Source organism: Furipterus horrens, unplaced genomic scaffold (genome assembly GCF_987537825.1).
Source record: "Furipterus horrens unplaced genomic scaffold, mFurHor1.1.pri manual_scaffold_3, whole genome shotgun sequence".
NCBI lineage: Eukaryota > Metazoa > Chordata > Mammalia > Chiroptera > Furipteridae > Furipterus > Furipterus horrens.
Window position 1 is genome coordinate 28,774,186 of NW_028327173.1, and position 21,756 is coordinate 28,795,941.

At 43.5% G+C, this 21,756-nt stretch overlaps 1 protein-coding gene across 2 annotated transcripts; it reads left to right on the plus strand.

The window, feature by feature from the left end:
- Window positions 1–4,975: 4,975 nt before the first annotated feature.
- Window positions 4,976–19,161, plus strand: ERMAP (erythroblast membrane associated protein (Scianna blood group)). 2 transcript variants are annotated; one of them, XM_090269250.1, is made up of 12 exons: window positions 4,976–5,156; window positions 8,027–8,116; window positions 8,334–8,672; window positions 8,934–9,215; window positions 11,122–11,238; window positions 11,790–11,822; window positions 12,847–12,879; window positions 15,171–15,191; window positions 15,992–16,012; window positions 16,111–16,137; window positions 16,227–16,253; window positions 17,778–19,161. In XM_090269250.1, exons 2-12 carry the CDS (start codon window positions 8,032–8,034, stop codon window positions 18,500–18,502), a joined length of 1,710 nt encoding a protein of 569 aa, XP_090125376.1. In that variant the 5' UTR covers window positions 4,976–5,156; window positions 8,027–8,031; the 3' UTR covers window positions 18,503–19,161. The 2 variants fall into 2 exon arrangements, with proteins under 2 accessions (XP_090125376.1, XP_090125377.1); XM_090269251.1 differs by having other exon boundaries at window positions 4,976–5,153.
- The last annotated feature ends 2,595 nt before the right edge of the window (window positions 19,162–21,756 follow it).

Genomic DNA, 21,756 nt, shown 5'->3' on the forward strand with positions numbered 1-21,756 from the left:
AGAGAAACATCCATTTGTTGTTCCACTTATTTATGCATTCATCAGTTTCTTCCTGTATGTGCCCCGACTGCGGATTGGAGTTTGAACCCAAAACCTTTGTGTAGCACAATGACACTCTAAGCAACTGAGCTACCCCATCAGGGCCAGTGATCATTCAATGTCTTTTTGTATTTCTCAGAGACACCTTTCTTAGGCCCATCCTCCTCTCCCTCTAAACTGTAGTCTTGGTCTCACTGTCCAATTGTTGTTCCTAGGACTCCCCCTAACTGCATTCTGGGGATTCCTATCTCTTCTCTCCTGTGCCAAATCCCCTGTCTCCTTGTAACAGAGCCTCTAGGTTGCTCTGATTGAAACAGAACCCACGGGCTGTTTAGTTAGGGGCCCGATTGCCCGCTGCCAGAATTATAACTCTCAATACCAGAGTTTAGTGAAAAGAAAAAGAACTGTTTATTTAAAAGTTAAATAAATTTAGATTATTTGTGGATTTATGCTGAGTCCTATGTTCTTTAAAATACCCACACATAGTTCTGCCTCCCCCTACCAAACCAGACCAGCCTTAGAAAAGTTGGAAACACCGTTTCCCTACTTCCTAGGCACAGTTCAGCTTTACCAGTAGCTTCCAATCACTCAAATCTGACTGGGGAGGGCCTTTCTGCGCTGTGGTGCCCTCCAGCTCTCAGTGCAGAACCGCCTGGATTCTCAGCCTCCTTGTAAACTGCCTTCTTCCTGCAAACCGTGTGGATCTCCTCTCCTTCTCAAGACCGCATGGCGAGAGCCTCTTAAAGCGGCCTGGAGAGTCCTCTCAAAACCGCATGGAGAACTCAGCTTCTTTAATCCTCATGGAGAATGCCCCTTCACCAAGCCGCATGGAGCGAGAAAGAGAGAAGTGGGGGGGGGGGGGAGTGCTAAAATGTCGCAGCTGCTTATATATCCCTGACTGCGTTAGTGTTGCAACCAGTTCTGACCATTCACAGAACCCTACGCAGGCTCTGTAGGCTCCTTCTGTACCATCCCACAGTTCAAGACTCCTCCTGTCTTCTTGGGCCTTGGAAGTATCAAAGCCATTTTACATAAACAAAGACACTAGCAACTAGCCCCAGGCATGCAAAGGTGTCTTAAAAGCTGCTTCCTTTTCCCCATCCCCCAGCCACAAACTCTGGAGTTTGTTTTTGGACACCCCTGTTTCTGTAACATCCTGAATCTTCCTATTGTGGTTTATTCTCTCATTTTGGAGAAGCACATTCAATAGCAACCTCTCCAGAAGGCGGTCATTGAAGGTAAGATTTAGAAACCTTGCTTGTCTAAAAATTGGCTTTGATTTACCTTCACACTTGATTGACAGTTTGGTGGGGTACAGATTTCTAGACTGGAACTCATTTTCCATCAGAATTTTGAAGGCATTGGTTCATTGTTATGTAGTTTTTCACGTGGCTAGACTCTTGAAAAGTTCAATATATTCTACTTTCTGTTACTTCCTGTGTGATTTTTGTTTGTTTATTTGATTCTGGAAGCTTTTAAGATATATATTTTTCCTTCATCCTTGGTGTTCTGAATCTTCATAATAATGTGTTCTGATAAGCCTTTTTTATTCATTGTGCTAGGCACTCAGTGGTCTCTTTTAATCAGGAAACATATACTCTTCAATTTGGGGAAAGTTTCTCTGATAGATTCCTTTTTTTTTTAATCTTAAATCTTTTCTCTCTCATTACTCTATCCAGCATAGCTATCATTTAGAATGGAAGGGCAGATAAAGTGCTTCCCAGACAAGGTAAAGCTAAAGGAGTTCATTATAGGAAATGTTAAAGGGACTTACATAAGAAAGAGAAGATCAGAACCATGAACGTTAAAAAAGGAACAAATTCACAAGTATCAATAACTGAGTCTAAAAAAGAAAACAAACTGAGCAAACAACCAGAACAGGTACAGAATCATAGATATGGAGATCACTTGCATGCTTATCAGCTGGAAGGGGGAAGAGGAGAAATGTGGAAATGATGCAGGGATTAAGAAGTATAATTGGTAGGAACAAAATAGACAGGCAGAAGTTAAAAATAGCATAGGAAATGGAGAAGCCAAAGAACTTAACATGCACAACCCATGGACATGAACTAAGAGGGTGGGGTTGGATTGCTGGAAGGAAGTGGGGTACCAGGCAGAGGGGGACAAAGGGGGGAAATTGGGACAACTGTAATAACATAATCAATAAAATAGACTTAAAAAATTCTCATTTTCATCTCTTGGGTTTATTTGTTCTACTTTCTAAAGGATTTTCCTGAACTTTACTTTCTAGTTCTTTTATTGGATTTTTTCATTTCTGCTATAGAAATTTAATTTCCAACAGTTTTTCCGGGTCTCCTAACTTTCCTTTTGGTAGTGTCTTGCTTTTTGTTGTGAATTCAGATCCTTCTCTTATTTCATATTTTTAAAGATATCAATTGTAATTTTCTGCCATTTTCTTTCATATTCCATATTGTCTTCATTGTTTATTTTGGTCTCTGACTTACAAGTTGGAGGCTTTCTTAGATAATAATAATAGCTACCATTTGTTGGATATTGAGCACTGTTCTAAGTATTTTACGTGTTTTAACTACTTAATCCTTACACCAACCCAATGAGGTAGCTACCATTCTTTATCCTCAAAATACCAATAAGAAAAATGAGACACAGAAAGGTTAAGGCTCTTGTCGAGGTCATACAGCTTGGAAGTGATCCTGAATCTAATTAAACCTCTAGCTTTCCAGTTTATAGGAAATATGAGGGAGAGAGAAATAAATTAAATGATACCACAATAAAGCCATCAGCCAAATCTGGAATGTGGGATAGTGCACAAATTATCCAGTTTTACCAACAATCAAGGGTATAAGAAAAAAAAAAATTTAAAGACAGAGGGATTTGTATGAAATAAAAACACTTAGAAAACTTAACTACAAAATGCAATGTGTACACTTTGGATCCGGATTTAAACAAACCACATGTAAAAAGATGTTTGACACCATTGAAAACAGATAAACATAGACTGGGTATCACACAATATCAAGGAATTATTGTTAAGTTTGATGGGTGTAGTAATGGTATGAGGTATATAGGAGTGTGTGTGTGTGTGTGTGTGTGTGTGTGTGTGCATGGACCTTAAAAATTATTACTTTGACAGTATCATTGAAAATGTCACACAACAAAAAGTACAAATAATGGTTTAGTATTATTATGAACGTAATGATGCTGGGGGACCTCCTGAAAGGATGTCAGGGTCTCCCAGAGTTCACGGACCACACATTGAGAACAGCTGTCCTAGGGAAGTTCTTGCACATGTGAACCAAGAAACATATATCAAGAATGTTCATGGCAGCACTGTCTGTAAAAGCAAAAGCCCAGAAACAACCCACACTTTTATCGTCAAGGGAATGGACAGTGTGTTGGTATTTTCATGCAGTGGTCTACTACAGAGCAGTGAATGAACATCCTGGGGCTCTGTGGATCCGTCTGAATGAATTTCAGTGTCTTAGTTTGTACTCCACCCAAAGCACAGTGTGAGACAAGTCTTTCCAATTTAGGAGGGGATTCCAGGAGTCAGAAATGGTGAGTGAGAAGAAAAGGAAGAAAAACCAGCAAAGTGCCCATTATTGAGCTACTGATGACAGTGGGCTACTGTGCTCATTCCCACTGGGAACCCTCTGAGAATCTCGAAGAATACAGTTCAGAACTGTCCCTCTGAGGGTGCAAGGTCGGAACATTGTCCCCTGACTCTGGCCACTGTAGGCTGATCCCCTGAGGCATTAACTTTCCCAAACTCCTGGGCTGCGCTAGGGCCAAACAGCTTTCCCAAGCTTTGTAGAGAGCGCAAGTCAGATGAGCAGAGAGCTACCATGGCCTTCAGGGTGGCATGCTGGCAGCTTGTCTGCAAGTCTCAGCTACCCCGAAATCAAGTGGGTTTAGGGGACATGGTTTGGGCCACCACAGGTGTCAGCTAGATTCAGAAAATAACATTGAGAAAAAAAAGGAAATTATGGAGAATTATGTACAATGTGCTCCATTTTTAGGAGGTTCAAATATGCAAAAATATATATGCATTGGGTTTTCCCCCACGTATATTTTACTATTAAATATCATATAAGTAATGTGTACTTCTTGTAAAAACCATGAAGGATAAAAGTAAGTTTCTCTTCTCTCTCTCCTCTCATCAATTTCATTGCCTTTTCCAGAAATGACTACTTTTTAAATTTATTTCTTATTTAAGAATAGCTGGTATACAATCTTATATTGGTTATATTGGTTTCAGGTAAACAATACAATGATTTGACATTTTATACCTTACAATGGTATCACTCCCCCTAATTCTAGTGATCATCTATCACATGTAGACTAATCACAGTGTTATTGACTATATGCCCCTTCATCTTTTCATCCATCCTTTCACACACACACCCCTTTTGGTAACCATCCTTTTGGTCTCTGTTTTTATGAATCTGTTTTTGTTTTGTTTGTCTTGTTTTTATAGTGCCTTGATAAGGATACAATTATGGATGTCATGAACATACAGTTATGGATATTATGAAAGCTGTCAAGATAGGCAGGAAAGGGTTTATCACAGGTTGGTAGACAGTGAGCAAGTTTGCTTGTCAGAAAGCACACATCAGGGTGCAGCTGGAGATAGAAGCAGTGAGTTAAGGAAGGTGGCTAACTGGTGGATGGCTTTGAAACCAATTTACAATTTTACTCAGATTTGGAGAGTAAATGGGAGCAAACTTTTCAGAAATAGCACTTCAGGGTCAAAACACATGAAAGGGAATTGCTATGCAGTTAGCCTGGGAGGAAAATGGTGCTGAGGGCCAGGGTTCCTCCACACCCAGTGGCACTTGGCATTTCCCTCATTTTTTGTAGGGAGTCTCCTCTTTGCTCTGTTCCTTTATCAGGGGCAGACAGGCAGGGTGTGGCTTGTTGGTGTATAGGGCCAGCTAGAAGGGAGTCTGTGGGACAGGCAGAGGGGGCCCCTGGCTGAGGGCTGCAGGTATTAGAATAAAAGATGAATGTTTTGCAGACTCACCTCCAGAGCCCTTCCTGATCCTTCTAGATAATGCCCAATATCCCTGAATGGACAGAGTGTCTGCAGTTTGGAGACTCCAGCTCTGATGAACATAGGGACCCTGATTCTTAAGGTGGTGGGTGAGTCCCCTTTCCTCTCCTTTCTTCATTCTTTTTAGTCCTTTACCTTTCTCAGGGTGCTCAGTTTCATTGGAGAAACTACTGCCTTTCTCCTTTCTCATGAGAACATTTTAAAGGAAAGCACGAAGCAATAGGAGATGAGCACAAAAGGGACAAGTGACAAGAGAATTGGATGGGTTTTGTCTACAGACTCATTTCAGTATTATCATCATTATGATTATAGCTATCATTTATTTAGCCCTTACTATTATCCAGATCCTGTGCTTTGTGCTTTCAGACTGATCATTCGTAGGTTTGCAGGATTTTCTTAAGTTGCATGGAGTTATCAAGTGAACTTCTGTTGCAATATTTTCCCCACCTCTAGAAATAACCACTGTTTAAGATCTACATTCTTGCCTTTTTTCTAGGCATCTTCTCCCTAAATTGTATCATACTATCCACAGCTTTTTAAAGTTATTGTTTGGATTACAGTGAAAATTTCCCAGTGCTCTTAAAGATTGTTCTATCATGGGAATATGAAATGCTACGTAGTGTCTCATCAGTTGTTTTCAATTTTTCCTTTTCGTAAATAATTTTGTGATGAGCATCCTCATTATCAAATTCTTGTGCGTATCCTTATTTATTTCCATAAGATTCTTTTCTGGAAGTAAAATTACTGAATTAAAACTTTTACATATTTGTAAATCATTTGATACTTAGTGCTAATTTATCCTTGTGAAAGTTGTTTAGCACTGGGCAAGAGTCACTTTGCCCACATGTATGATAACTCTGGGTACTACTTTTTTCTAATATTTGATCATTTGAAGGGAGACAAAATCTTATCTAACTGTGGTCTTAATTTGCATTTCTCTAATGACTAGTGAGTAAAAGTCCTACTTCTGATGTCACCTCTCCTGGGTTAGTTTGCTCCTATGGCTGCTTACCATTAATCAGTAACTTGATAACATGCTTCAGGGAGACTCCTTTGCTAAAGCCACCTCAACTGTGCTCATTACACAGAGTGACAATCTGATGGAAGGACTTAATTTACTTTTTTATTCTTCAGATCTGGCACAAATCATTTCACATGTGTTTTCTATCAATCCTTACTGTAGCCCTATCTACAAAGTAGGTACTATTATTAACTTTATTTCATGTGTGAATGAGAGGAGGCTTGAAGAAGTAATCTAGACTGTTTAAGGTCACCCAGCTAGGTAATGGCAGAGCCAGGGCTTGGTCCCAGGCTGACTCTAGAGCTCATCCTCTTAATTATTTAATTAACAAGCTGAATTTAGGAAGATGGGTCCATGGTCTGGGGAGGGCTCCTCTTATTTGATTGCAGGCAGCCCTTGTTCACTGTGGAGTTCTGAGTCATTCTGGCCAGTCTACCCAGGGTGTGTTTCAAAAGCGCCTTTTAATTGAAGCTTTGGAGGACTGAGGTAACTCCGAGGAATCCTGGGCCCTGTCTACTTCCACCTTCAATGAAAAGAGAGCTTTTCTCATTTACCTAGCTTCTCCTGTTCAGTTTCCAAGTAGCTGGCAACCTGTAGAAAAATGGATGGGATCAAGGCAAAAAATATATATATTCTAACTGTAATCCTAACCCTACTGTGTCCTAGTGCTATGTTGCCCTTTGCAACACTGGGGGATTAGAGGAGTGCCCTATATGCATCACGATTTAAAAACAAAGACAACCCTAATCCAGTGCGCTGTTGGTCACAAGAAAATCAGAATTGGAAATATGTCCAAAGCTTAAGTCCACCTTCAATTCCCCAACTTCTCTTTGACAGCCCCACCTCCTCTGAGTCTCATGTGTGACCTGTCCCAAGACCTTTAGGGGACGGGCCTGATAACTTTTACAAAGACCCCCTTCTTTGGAAAAGATTTGCAGTCTTGGAGAGAATTTAGGAGGTGATCTCTCCTTTGGGTGTTTTTACATTTAAACTGTTCTTCCCAATGTTGGCATGAAAAATTAGTTTCCTCCTATAGAAATTTCAGGCAGTCAAGTAGATGGGGAACCCTTAGGGTCTCTCTGTAGTGAATGCACTCAGTGCCCCACACCTCTCAGGGATAACAGCTCATTTAGTGAGCACTTGTTCTGCCAGGCATTTGTGGCAAGTTCTCTCTGAACCCTCGCTGTCCCTGTAAAGACACTTTCCACTTTATAGATTAAGAACTGGAGACCCAAAGATTTATACAACTTCCCAAGAATACAGAGCTATTGTAGTACCTGGGTGAGCTGAGACTTGAACCCAGGTCTTTCCAACTCCAGACCCTGAGTTTGTAGGATCAGTGCCTTCGTGATGAAAGGGAGGGGAGCTCACTGCCTTGGTTTGTTGCTTCTTGAGAGTCAAACTGAAAAGGCAGTCAGGGAAGAGCTTCAGGCTCCACTGTGGGTGGAATATTGGCCTGTAGCATTTCCCAAGCCTGAACTGGGACATTACATGCAAAAAGAGGCCAATACTCTGGTGTTTACCAGGTTGGTTCTGGGTGTAAGTTCTCAACCTTCCAGACTCTTATCTGTGCCTTCTGGGGCACACTCAGTGTCTCACCCATCTCATCTGCCCCACATCCTCACTCACAGCACTTACAGACTCACCCATGATGCCTGCCTCTGTGTTCAGCACTTTCCTCCTTCGTTGCTCACAATAATCCCGCAAAGAGGTGCATTGATAAACATTTTAAAGATGGAAAAACAGAGTCTCAGAAAAGTTAAGTCACAATGGTACACGGAGATAAGTAGCAGAGCTGGGATTTGAATCCTAGTCCGTGGGATTCCAGGAGTGCCTGCTACTCAGCCTCCATCTCCGCTCCACCTCCTAGCTTGTACAGTGTCTCACATCAAGCTCACCAACCCTCTCTGGCGTCTCCCTGTCTGTCCTCCTAGTTCGAATGGAGATGGCAAGTTCCTCGGGCTCCTGGCTCTCCAGCTGCCTCATCACACTCGTCTTCCTCCAGCTGCCCATTCACCTGTCAGGTAGGAGGTCCTGAACCTCTTTTCCTGCCTGGGACATCTGACCAAGGAGTCCCAAGAGTAAGGAGGCCTGGCGACAGGCTTTCTTTCTTCTGGGGTTCTGTTCTAACCCCAATTTTTTCCAATGACCTTCTCAGGCTACCCCCGTCATCCTCTGCCTAGCTCTCGCTCTCCTGTCCCTCTCAGGCTGCGTTGTTCTTTTTTTGTCTTCCCGGCACAGGGGACTCCGGCAAGTTCCACCTGGCCCCGCTAGGGGGCACAGCCGAGCTGCTCTGCCCTCTCACCCTCTGGCTGGTCAAGGAGGTCACTGAGGTGCGTTGGCTGCGGTCCCCGACTCCCGGGCGCTCCCAGGTTGTTCACGTGTTCCGCGATGGGGAAGACCGTGAGGAAGATGTGGTGCCGGAATATAAGGGGAGGACGGCGCTGGTGAGAGACGACCGACAGGGGAGTGTAACGCTGGAGATCCGCGACGTCCGGCTGGAGGACCGAGGGCCGTACTGCTGTCAGGTCCAGATTGGAAACATAAGTCGAGAGGGCCCCGTGATCCTGCAGGTTGCAGGTTTGCCATTCATTTTTTAAAGGGGAGTTGATTATGGGAAGCGGTTACTGGCAGGGGTGGCTTTGGAACGGTGCTAGGTTGCAGTCAGGCAGCCTCATCCCTTTGCGAGTCGCGGGGCAGGGCGGGGAGAGGGCAGGTATGTATTCAAGGGCAATTAACAGCCCCGCCCCCTGCTCATCCCGACGGCCATGTGAGCAAGAAGAGGGCTCTGGCGGGGACCAGGCTCTTGCCTGGGCGCTGCCCAGCAGCTTTTCTTTCCAGTTCTAGGCTCTGACCCTTACATCCACGTGAAGGGCTACGACGCTGGATGGATCCAACTGGTGTGCAGGTCGGTGGGATGGTTCCCAAAGCCTTGGGCCGAGTGGAGAGACCCTCAAGGCAAGGTGCTTCCATCCGAGACTGAGACCCCTTCCCTGGACAAAGCTGGGCTCTTCGAAATAGCAATATCCAGCAAAGTCAGGGACAGCACTGTGGGCAGCGTGTCCTGCATCATCCGCAACATGGCCCTTGGCCAAGAGAAGACCATAGCCATGGTCATATCAGGTAAAAGCTGGGGCAGTAAACAGGTTCAAAGGCCCTGGGGGATCCAGAGAAAACTTTTACTGTAGTGGAAACTTTATAAAGAATTTTTGAATTTTTTAAATACTAAGAATAACACGTTTACTGTAGAAAACTTTAAAAATACAGAATATTTTAAAGAACAACAACAAAAAAGTCCTCATAAATTGAAGAGACCTACTCCTAACATTTGGGGCATTTCTTTTAAGAATTTCTTTCGTGCATGTATCTCTGAGTGTGCATTCTTATTATATGTATTCTGCTCAGGGTGATTTTTTCCTCTCTACTTACAAGGCCATGAGCATTTTTGCCTATGTCCATAAGTAGTTCTATGCAACATGGTTGTTACAGGCTGCATAGTATTTCATTGTGTAGGTATAGCATAATAAAATGAATCAAAGCCCTGTTTCTTTCTTTCTTTTTTTTTTTAAAGGATTTTATTTATTTATTTTTGAGAGGGAAAGGAGGGACAAAGAGAGGGAGAAAAACATTGATGTGAGAGAGAAACATCAATCAGTTGCTTTTCATACATGCCCCAACTGGGACAAGACCTACCACCTAGACACAAACCAACAACCTTTCATTTTGCCAGGTGATGCCCAACTGAGCCACACCAGCCAGTGCTCAAAGCCCTGTTTCTTGACATCTGGATAGTTTCAATTTTTCCTCTAACAATGCAGTGAACATTGAACATCACTGCATATAATTTGGGAAATTATTTGGATTATTTTCTTAGAATGTGTTTTCGGAAGTAGAATTAATGGGTCAAAGGGTTATAAACCTTTTAAAGACCCTTGAAACAGAGTCATGTGGCAGAGAAGGGTGGTTTTATTTTTATTATTATTTTTTAAAAATATTTTTTATTTTATTTTTTCATTTTTAGAGAGAAGGGAAGGGAGAGAGAAAGAGGGAGAGAAACATCAATTTGTGGTTGCCTCTCGTGCACCCCCAACCAGCGACCCAGCTTGCAATCCAGATATGTGCCCTGACTGGGAATCAAACTAGGGGCCCTTTGGTTCACAGGCTAGCACTCAATCCACTGAGCCACACCAGCCAGGGTGACAAAGGTGGTTTTAGAGCCAAGAAAGACAGTGTGGCCCGGGGTCCCAGGTGAGGAGTGATCGTGGACCTCTGTTAATCCCTTTCTTGTTTTCCCTTTCTGTCACCTCCCCTGTCTTCCTACTGTCAATGCCTTTCACTCGGGCTAAGCATTTTATATTTTCCTCTCCTTAAATCCCCCAACAACCCAGTGGGACTGAGATTATCATCATCCCCATTTTACAGATGACAAGCCAGGCTTGGAGAGGCTTGAACTCCTGCCCGGGGTCCCATGGTGGATGAAGAAGGGCTCACATCCACCTTAGGCTCTTCACAGAGCCTCCTCTGCTCTTTTTTTCTTCTCTATTTCTTCTTTCCTTTCTCCTGCCTAGGCTTTAGACCTGTAGCTGCAGCCCCACAGGAATAGTCTTGCCCCTGCTGATACAGCTCAGGGCAAAGGTGTCACTGAGTGCAGTTCCACAGCAGAGTGAGGATTCAAAGCAGGAGGCAGGTGGTCCTCATGAGAAGACTACAGGGGATTATTGAGGAAGCACCTCCAGTTCTTCAAAGAACCTGGATAATTTTTCCGTTGAATTACACAGCAGGATGAGGTTGTGATTGAGAATCTGAGTTTAACACACTCCCTTCAAGCAGGACCTCAAAACCACTCCTGAGAGATGAACATCTCACTTTAAAGTCATCCCTGAGTTATCCAGAGTTTGAGTTACTGAGAGAAGCAAAGAGCCTCACCAGTCTTGGCTGGAGGTCTCTCTCTAGAGGTGACAGAGACAGTTGGGATGTGCCTGAGCCATCCCATACCTGGTGAGGGTGGTCATTGGTGGCTCTGTTTCAGCTCCATCTTCAGGGAGGATCTCCTCCTCAGATGTGGCTCTTGCTGTGATCCTGCCTGTCCTGGGGCTTCTCATTGTGGTGGGCATTTGCCTCATCTGGAAGCAAAGAAGATCAAGAGGTAACTAAATGGTAATGGAGCCTGGGGTGGCTGGAAGGGGGACTGTGACTTCTCTAGGAAAAGGCTGGGAGGAAGGAGACATAGATGCGATGGTTATCCATAGGTTGGAGACCCTGCAAGTTGACCGGTAGAAAACCGGTAGAACAATGCTCTGGAACTCATATTGCAGAGAAGATCAAAGAAACTGCAGAAAGCTCCTGGGAAGAGCTGTGAATTCTCACCTTTTCAGAAATTAAAAATAACTGATTGTGCCTGTCTTCTAATTAATTAAAAAATCCAATTCTATCCATTGGCTAAAACCCTCATAAATATGATTGCACTTAACAAGATCTCAGGGTTGTACAGCACCTTGAAAGACACATAATCCAACACCCCAATCCCTATCTAATGGTTTAAAGACCCTCTAATCCTTTTAAATGGTCACACAGCAACAATAACGAGGAGCAAAGTCCTACTCAGGCAGTTTGCTGTCCTTGGACAACTCTGCCTGTTAGAAAAAGCCCTTCCTTAAGCTGAGCTGACATCTCTCTCTCTCTCCCTCCCCCTTCCAGAGAAGCTTCTCTATGAACAGGTGATGGAGGTAGGTAAGTGTCCTGAAATAGGTGGGAATGTTTCTGTGTTTTACTCCTTTTTGTGTCTCCAGTGCCCACCAATCTAAATCCTGTACCTGAAAACCCCAACATCTGCTGTTCTTGTGGCAGCAGTGATGTGGGGTCTATACCTGTTGTTTGCACTCTTTACTAATTCAGACTTGTAATAGCTTGCCTTTCAGTGTGTTCGATGATTTTTGTCTGTGGACTCATTGCTTGATCTTATTCTGTGGAAGTCATTTGGGTTTAACATGGGCAAAGCTTTTATTCATTCAACAAATAATCGATAATTGCCTACTAAAGTGCCCTGGACTATAGTGAATGCTGGGGATACAATAGTGAGTAAAAGCAGACAGTCTTTATCCTCCTGGAGCTTTCAACCCAGCTAGGGAGGTATACATGAATTAAATAATTGCACAAATAAATGTAAAAGTACAACTGTACAGATGTCACGAATGGAAGTTCTGGGAGTTGTGAAGATTATGACCAGGAGGAACCAACCAAGCTTCAGGGACAGAAGAGGAGTCCCAGAGGAATTGATGTTTGATCTGGAGGGTGGACAGGCATGGGGGAAGAGGGAACAGAAAACTATCCACAGCAGAAAGAACAGCTTGAAAAAGAAACACAGTGCAGAAGTTAGGGGCAAGGTGACAGGGACAAGACTGCAGAGTTAGGTAGGGGCCAGGTCGTGTGAGGCCTTGCACACCAGGTGAGGGACTTTATTCTTTCTCCCTGGGACAGTGGTAGAGAACTGAGTGGGATATCTCAATTAGAATTGTGCTTTGAGAAGCTCTCTCTGGCTGTGGAAGAGACCAGACGTAGCAAAATAGGATTGGGGGCAATTTGGTCTATTAGTTCTGTATCCAGATGAGAGGTGCTGAGGGCCTGGGTCAGGGAGGTGAAGGGGAGATTAGAGGTGGACAAGTTTCAAGAGCAGGTAAAATCAATAGGAATCAGGGACCTTCAAGGTAATAGCACAGACTCTCATTTTTTTTTTTTTAAACTTTTCTCCCTCTAGAAAATCTTCTCACAGACCATGCAAAAGAAAAAGGTAACTATATGTATAGAATAAGGAGTAGGGAACAAATAACATATTCATTCTACTTTTACATAAATGCTGACAGTCTACTATTATGCATACATTATATAGGTATATATATATACATCCTCCATTAATATCATTGGAATTTACCTTCCAATCTGAAGGGGTTATAGGATTGGTGGAAGTGGTTGAGGGGAGGCTCATAATAAAAATTCATAAGTCTGAATTATTAAGAGCCCCCTTTATCAGCCCTTCCACCAATAATCTAAAAGGAAGGTCTATAGTCTATTTAAAAATATACGAATATGCTCATCTGGGATGTTTGAGAATCTCAAGGATCTGGACAACCTTCACATTCAGAAAGGTGGTATGATACAGTGGGAGCATCATAGGCTCTGGAGTCAGTGACACCTGGTCAGATCACTGGTCTGCCCTGGATGTGCCACTTCAATTCTGTGAGCTATGGTTTCCCCATCTGTAAAATCAGGATAATAAATTTCCTCACCTGATTGTTTTCAGGCTTAAAAGTAACAACTTAAAAAAACTCTCCTATTACAGTGCCTGGAACTCCTTTCCCTTATTGCCATTTCATCATCATTAATTGAGTATTTGCTCTGGGCCACTGAGGGTAGAAGTTAGACACCTAGGGTACAAAAAATAGGCAGATCCACTGCCCTTTGAAAATCTAGCTAAGAAGACAGGTCACTGGCTCAGAAATGGTTCCACAGGCGAGGATTTTGGCATCTCTCTCCTCTTGCCTTACATCTCCTCCCAGCGGGTGAGAGGGGGTGGGCACACTACAGGGACACTGTGGCCCTTCTGTCCTAGAGCAGAGGCAGAGCATTCACGGTGGAGTGGCGAAGTCCTCCAATTGGGAGTCAGGCACACTTAGGCTTGAATCTTGCCTCCTTGGCCACTTACTAACTGATGACCTGGGCAGATTTCCATGTCCCTCTGAGCCTCACACCACCACTTTGGAGAACGGGAATAATAATTATATGCACCCTCACATTGTCAAGAGGATTCAGTGCCTACCTCATTATAAGAACAGGACACAATAAGTGGAGGCTATTAGTGGTGGAAATCTATCCATATTATCTATAAATAATATAATCAACATTATTATACTTAACATTATATAATTGTAATATTAGTTATATTAATAACATTAATATAAACATAAGCCATGAGCTCCTTAGGGGCCATGTCATATTTAGCTTCATTGCCCTATGCCTAATGCCTAACACATGCCTACCCCTGAGCACAGCCCAGCGGTGGACTCAAACGTATAACTTCAATTCTCTGGCAGAGTCAATGCTAGGGAAAATGTGGAGAAGCCACGAGTACTCCCCTGAAGCATGTGAAGTATACACACATGTCCCCAAGCCATCTGGAATCTACAAATCTGTGAAACTCTCCACAGGACTTCAGGGGAGTTACTATAGAGAATAATAAAGCTATACCCACAAGTCAATGCGAGGCCTTCACTGTAGATATTATAGACAGTAGGTCTATATGGCTGGTTTAGCTCAGTGGATTGAGCGTCGGCCTGCGAGCTAAGTGTCGCTGGTTCGATCTTCCAGTCAGGGTACATCAGAGAAGGAAAACTCTGACTCCAAAAAACCTCCGCTGCCTTGCGGCATACCTCTTCAGGGGAAAGGCTAAGGGAGTAAACCCCGACAGAAAATCCGGAGCCGGAGTCCCTAAGGCGGTTTGACGTTATAGTCAACACCGGCAACTCCTGCGGCGCACCTGAACCCAAGCTGTATTGACTCCGTCTTTCCCTTGGATCCTTCAGCTGCGAAGAGAGGGGGGGTCTGCTGCATGGGCAACAGCAGACCCTCCATATTACCCTGCCCAGGCTCTGTAGCTTCAGCGTCATCGCAAGATGTCGATTCAACACGGGAGGAGACAGATACTACCATGTCACTCCCGAGTCGGACTGCACAGCCATTCTCGGCGGTGCAGATAGACTCTTAAGAAGCTACACCATCGTCTCTCGAGACGGACGGCTGCCGACGACGACGAGGTTATAAAAGGGCAGCAAGGCATACACTCACGTACACATGTTTACAAACATACAGAAACACTCACGTAGATAGTAGAAGTCAAACCAGTCAAAAAGGAAGAAAAGAGCAAGACATGGGCTTCCCCAGTCTGCCCTTTGGGAGATGTGACTGCACTGGCAGCTGATAGAAACATCATCCTTTTCCAGTGTGGGGGATGGAGGGATGAGCCTTCCGGAGCTCAGGGCTAAAACAGAGCATCTGCTCACTCATGCCTTTTTCTCTGTTTTTCAGGAAGGCTCCATAAAGGCCTCAGTAAGTTCCATCCATGGCACAGACCTCCTACTGCCGACGTCTTTGCTTTAGGATGGGTGTCTCAGTTTCACTTCCTGGGGCAGAAGAGAGAGGGCCAGGGTGGTTCAAGTCATAAGGCTGGCAATTTCTTGGCTCTCAACAGCCTCTTTTCTCAAATACTCCCTGCTCACCTTTCCCGTACAACAGTTACCTAGTCTCTAAATGGGAATCGGTTAACCAAGAAGAGATGTAGCTCCGTAGGTGAAGCCATCTGGAAGATCCTTTAATCATCAAGCATGACATTCCCTTAGTTGGGATCCAAGGTGGATGGATCCTCATTAAATCAAATATGTGGAGCAGTGTTTCTCCACCATCTACTGTAAGAGAACCTCTTTATTGCAAAAAAAGACAAACAAAAAAAGTCAGACATGGTATGTCTATTTTATTTTACCTTGATAAAATATAAATAAGAAAATCTAATAGAAACTCAGTGATAGTTTTAAATGAACTTATATTTTATTCTTCTCTCACAACATCTGCATACATTTATGTTGTCATTACCTAGATGTGTGAGATGTATTATTTAATGAGTCATGGTCAGGTTTGGCTCAACTTAGTAATTTGCTGACCCTGTGCAGTATCCCTGGAAACTCCTTGTGCATGGCTGGGAGCCAATCCTGTTGCAAGCACTGTCATGGGCACAGACATTCAGGGTACGGCTAGTGAGGATCTGATGTGGGAATGTGGTTGGGATGGCACTGCAGCATTGTGGGAATATGGAAGCCCTTGTTCTGACGTGTCAAACTGTTTTTATTCCTTAGAGAAACTCCGGAATGAACTGAGTAAGTTTCCCACGTTCTTATAACTTCCATACCAACTTCTTTCCTGTTGATTCTTTATTTCCAGTGATAGCTCATCCCTCTTGTTTCTTTTTTCATAGAGTTGAAAAGAGCTGCAGCCAACTCAGGTGAGATGTGCTGTCCCCGTGCTGGACTCCCGCCCTCTGGGGGTTCTCCGTTTCTCCATCGCTTTTACAATCCCTTTTATGTCTTTCAGGCTGGAGAAGGGCCCGGCTGCACTTTGGTAAGTTACACCAGTGAAATCCATCCGCGTTTCGGAGCCCAGTGCTCTGTTCCTTTGGAATGCAGACTTTTTTTTTAATTTAACCAAAACTGTTTATATACTTATCAAAATGTTTTAAATCTTTGTGACTTTTGGGGAAGATCACAGTTAGACTTACAAAATTGATTGGTTATTTGTATGTCTTCTTTGGTGACGGGTCTGCTCTAATCTCTATTCTGCCTACTTTTTGGTTTGTGAGGATTCTTTTCATATGAAGTGTAGAAACTGCCCTATTTGTCACAAATTATTTTTCTGAGTTTTAATTTACATTTTAATTTCCTTATATTACTTTGCATGAATGTCTTATTTTTATGTAGTCAAAACTTAAAATTTTTTCCTGTGTAGTTTCTTCTATGCTTTCAGGTTTTGGAAGCCCTTCTTACCCCACAACTGGGTAAATAGCCAGTGCTCTCTCTCTCTCTGTCTACACATCTGCCACATTCTTCTCGCTCTGCAGATCAGTTTTCTTTCAGAGAAGAAGGGAATGGCTTGGGCAGATGCCCCAATAATGTAGACTTCAAAAGGTTTTGTAGCTTCCTTCTAAAAGATTTGCAGACCTCTCTTTTAATTTATTCCTAAGTATTTGCATTTTTTGCTGCTGTTTCAATGAGATGTTAATTTCACTGCTTGAGTCCTTATCAATTTTCCAGGCTGTTCATCCCCCTTTTGTTCACACCATTTTCCTTCAGGCAGGTACAGGACTTGAGAGCACACCAGGTCACCTTGGTTGACATTCTGGGAACTCACAAACCCTTCTCACACTCACAGTCTGGCTTACGCCCGCCACCTCGGCAGAGTACCCATTTCACAGATTTAACTCTCCAGGAAGAACTTGTTTTCTGTACTGGGGGTTGAAGGGAGACCCACCATGACCTTCCACAATTTTAAAAAAGAATCTTTCTCTCTGTATTAACATTTAAAGATAATAATTATAAACAATAATTTTAGCTAACATAACGAGCACCATGCACTCACTGTGTGAAGGAGGTGCTATCCTATGCGAAAGCTCGTCAAATGTGCACAACAGCTCGACAATATAGGTGCTGCCATTTCCCCCATTTTACAGGTGAAGAAATTAAGGTTTCGAGATGAATAAGATGCCCAAGGTCACATAACTAGCATGTGGTAGAACTGGGAATCAAACTTCCAGTGTGGCTTCTGGGTCTAACATCAGAGCCGATGTTTATTATCATACGTTAGATTCCTTTGGACCATCGAAGACAAAGGCAGTATTTCCTAAGGATTAAGGCAGCTTCACAGACACAGGAAAAACTTTCTCTTCTTTTACTAATACACAACCAGGAGGTCTAGGAAACTGGAAGACACTTTTCTTTGGTTCCAGGACATGTAGGGTAGAGGGAATCTTGAACTAAAGTGGGTCAATGACAGTGGGTGCAGACTCAGAGATTATTTTTTCCTCCAAAACTATCCAAAGATACCGTAAGACCTAGCCTTTCCAAATCTCACCTCTGTGCCTCTCTGCAGTGGCGGTGACCCTGGACCCCGACACTGCACACCCCAAACTCATCCTGTCTGAGGACCGCAGGTGTGTGAAGCTTGGAGACAGAAAGCTGCCTGTGCTTGACAACCCCCAGAGGTTTGATTTCGTCGTCAGTGTCCTGGGCTCAGAGTACTTCATAGCTGGTTGTCACTACTGGGAGGTGTACGTGGGAGACAAGACCAAATGGATCCTGGGGGTGTGCAGTGAGTCAGTGAGCAGGAAAGGGAAGGTCACGGCCTCGCCCGCCAACGGACACTGGCTTGTGCGACAGAGTCGTAGGAATGAGTACGAAGCTCTCACGTCCCCACAGACCTCCTTCCGCCTGAAAGAGACCCCACGCTGCGTGGGGATTTTCTTGGACTACGAAGCGGGAATTATCTCCTTCTACAATGTGACCGACAAATCCCACATTTTCACTTTCACCCACACTTTCTCTGGCCCCCTTCGCCCTTTCTTTGAACCTTGCCTTCATGATGAAGGGAAAAACATGGCTCCTCTAATCATTTGTTCAGAACTCCAGAAATCAGAGGAAACAATTGTCCCCAAGCCAGATGAAAATGGCCATGCTAATGGAGATGTGGCCCTCAAGGTGAACTCTTCATTACTGCCCCCTCAGGCACCTGAGCGTACCCCGCTCAAGGACGTGGCCCTGCCCTGGCCCCCTGACCTTGGCTCCGCCCTCCAGGGGCTCAAGGTTCCTTCTTTCTAGGGAGGGTCCTCATTACCTGCTCTCCTGACCAGCCAGCCCAGTGCTCTGGCCCAACACTGGATTCTGGAACAGATCTCCTTTCCCCGAATTCAGACCCTTTTGTGGTCTCTAGTCGTGGCACCTGTCTCCCAGTTCTAAACCCTGTTTCCTGCCGACGGGAAGTTCCCGTTGCCCTGGAAGAATACCTGAAAACCTGAGGACCTATCAGAATAGGCTTAAGTGGTGATGTTGAATGTGTGTCATTGAGATCCAGGGTTCTCCATTCAAGGGGCTATTTAGGACTTCATCTTATCTCATCCTGCACTCTGGCTTTTAGCTGTGAAGTTATCGGGCCCAGTCCCTGACTTCTTATTTTGTCAAGAATTGCTTCTCTCTCTCTCTCTCTCTTTTTCTCTCTCTCTGTTTAGTTCAGGCTCTAACCCCTCAAAGCCAGCTTTTTAAAAGTAAACATATTTTGGGTCCCACATTCTTCCTGCATCCTTATGGACTATGGCGTGGGGTAATGGGGGGGACAAGGGGTAAAAGATACTATCCTTTTCTAGTTCCTTGATGCTGTTTACAACACAGTTTGGTAATATCCAGAGCTAATGTACATGTTTCCAAAGCTACCTTGCTTATTAGTGATAATCAGGTACAGGGACTGTAAAAATTTTTTAATTTAATTTTTATTTTATTTTTTAAAAGATTTTATTTATTTATTTTTAAAGAGAGGGAAAGAAGGAAGAGAAACATCGATGTGGGGAAGATACATTGATTGGTTGCCTCTCACACATACCCGAAGGGGAATGTGGCCCGCAACCCAGGCATGTGCCCTGGCTGAGAATTGAACTAGCAACCTTTTGGTTTTACAGGCTGGTGCTCAATCCACTGAGGCACACCAGCGAGGACTATTTTATTTTATTTTTAATTCTCATCCAAAGATATGTGTATCTATTTTCAAGAGAAAGGGAGAGAGAGAGAGAGAAACATCAATGTGAGAGAGAAATATCAATCAGTTGCCTCCTGTATGTGCCCCGATCAGGGATTGACCCCACTACTCAGGCACATACCCTGACTGGGAATGAAACTGGCAACCTTTTTTTTTTTCTTTTAAGTATATTTTATTGATTGTGCTATTACAGTTGTCCCAATTTTTTCTCCTTTTGCTCCCCTCTACCTGGTACCCCTCTTCCCTCCAGCAGTCCCCCTCTACCTTAGTTCATGTCCATGGGTCATGCATGTAAGTTCTTTGGCTTCTCCATTTACTTTACTATCTTTAACATCCCCCTGTCTATTTTGTACCTACCAGTTATGTTTCTTGATCCCTGCATTTCCCCCCTGATTCTCCCCCTTTCCCCTATAGCTGATAACCCTCCATACAATCACCATACCTATGATTGTGTTCCTGGTCTAGTTGTTTGTTTTTTTAGATTCATTTGTTGAAAGTTGTGTGTTTGTTGCCATTTTATTGTTCATAGTTTGATCTACTTTTTCTTAAATGTATCCCTTTAACATTTCATATAATAAGAGCTCGGTGATGATGAACTCCTTTAGCTTTACCTTGTCTTGGAAGCACTTTATCTGCCCTTCCATTCTAAATGATAGCCTTGCTGGGTAGAGTCATCTTGGTCATAGGTCATTGCTTTTCATCACTTTGAATACTTCTTGCCAGTCCCTTCTTGCCTGCAAAGTTTCCTTTGAGAAGTCAGTTCACAGTCTTATAGGAACTCCTTTGTAGGTAACTCTTCTTTTCTCTTGCTACCTTTAAGATTCTCTGTTTATCTTTAATCTTTGGCATTTTAATTATAATGTGTCTTGGTGTGGTCTTCCTTGGGTATAGCTTGTTTGAGATTCTCTGTGCTTCCTGAACTTGTATGTCTATTTCCTTCACCAAATTAAGGAATTTTCCTTCATTATTTTTTCAAATAAGTTTTCAATTTTTTGCTCTTCCTCTGCTCCTCTGACACCCCTATGATTTGGATGTTGATATGTTTAAAGTTGTCCCAGAGGTTCCTAAGCTTCTCCTCATTTCTTCCAATTCTTGTTTCTTCATTCTGTACTGGTTGACTGTTTATTTCTTTTTTATGTTCCAAATTGTTGATTTGAACCCCCGATTCCTTCCCTTCACCATTGTTTTCATATGTATTTTTCTTCACTTCACTTAGTATAGCCATCACTTCTTCCCTTATGTGTTTGCCATATTCAATCCTGTCTGTCAATCTGGGAACATCATTATTATGAGTGTTTTGAACTCTGTGTCTGTGAGGTTGGCTATCTTGTTGTCACTTAGTTCTCCCTCTGGAGCCTTGATCTGCTTCCTCTTTCAGGCCATACTACTTTGTGTCCTCAACTTGACAGCCTCCTGTGTTTGCCTCTGTGTCTTACATAGAGGTGTTGTGCCTGTTACATTGTAAGGGGCAGAACCTTAGGCGTTTGTCAGTGCTGGACTACTGGCTTCACAGCCTTGTGGTGCTGTCTGGATGAGTATTACTTCTTTATATCTTTGTTTGCTGAACTTCCATGCAGTTCAATTTTCTGGTAGTTCTGGTTGTTTTTTGTTTTGAGGTAAATGTAATCCTTTTTATGGTTGTGGAAGGAGGTGAAGCTTGTCTACCTACCCCTCCATCTTGGCTGAAAGTCCCCCAACTGGCAACCTTTTGGTGTGCAGGATGACACTCCAACCAACTGAACCACCCGGCCAGAGAAGGTACAGGGATTTTAAACATGGTAGCTGGAATCCTAAAAAGCTTTGGGAGCACAATCAGGAAGCTGGGAAGCACAACTTCAAACAGCAAGCCAGCTGTGTGTAGCCTTTTTTTTTTTTTTTTTTTTTTTTTTGAGTGGAAAGAAAATTGTTTATTTAACAGTTACACATATCCTTGCCTCCCCCCTACCAAACCTAGCCAGTTTTAGGAAGGTCAGAAGCACCGTTTCCCTACTTCCCAAACACAGTTCAGCTTTACCAGTGGCTGCCAATCATTCAATCTGATTGGGGAGGTTCTTTCTGTGCTGTGGTGCCCTTCGGCTCTCAATACAAAACTGCTGGGATTCTCAGCCTCCTTCCTGTAAACCGCGTGGATCTCCTCTCCTTCTCCAGAGCACCCCTGCGAACACCCGCCAGCAAGGGAGACAGCCCCAGAGCGCGCCGCCCCTGTGTGTAGCCTTGAAAAGACAACTATGGATGAGTCAGTCTGTTGCACTGGCCCTTTTGAATGCCCTCCTGAGATTTAGAGGAGCCCAGCTAGAAAAAGTGGCAGTTTTAACTACCAATGTAG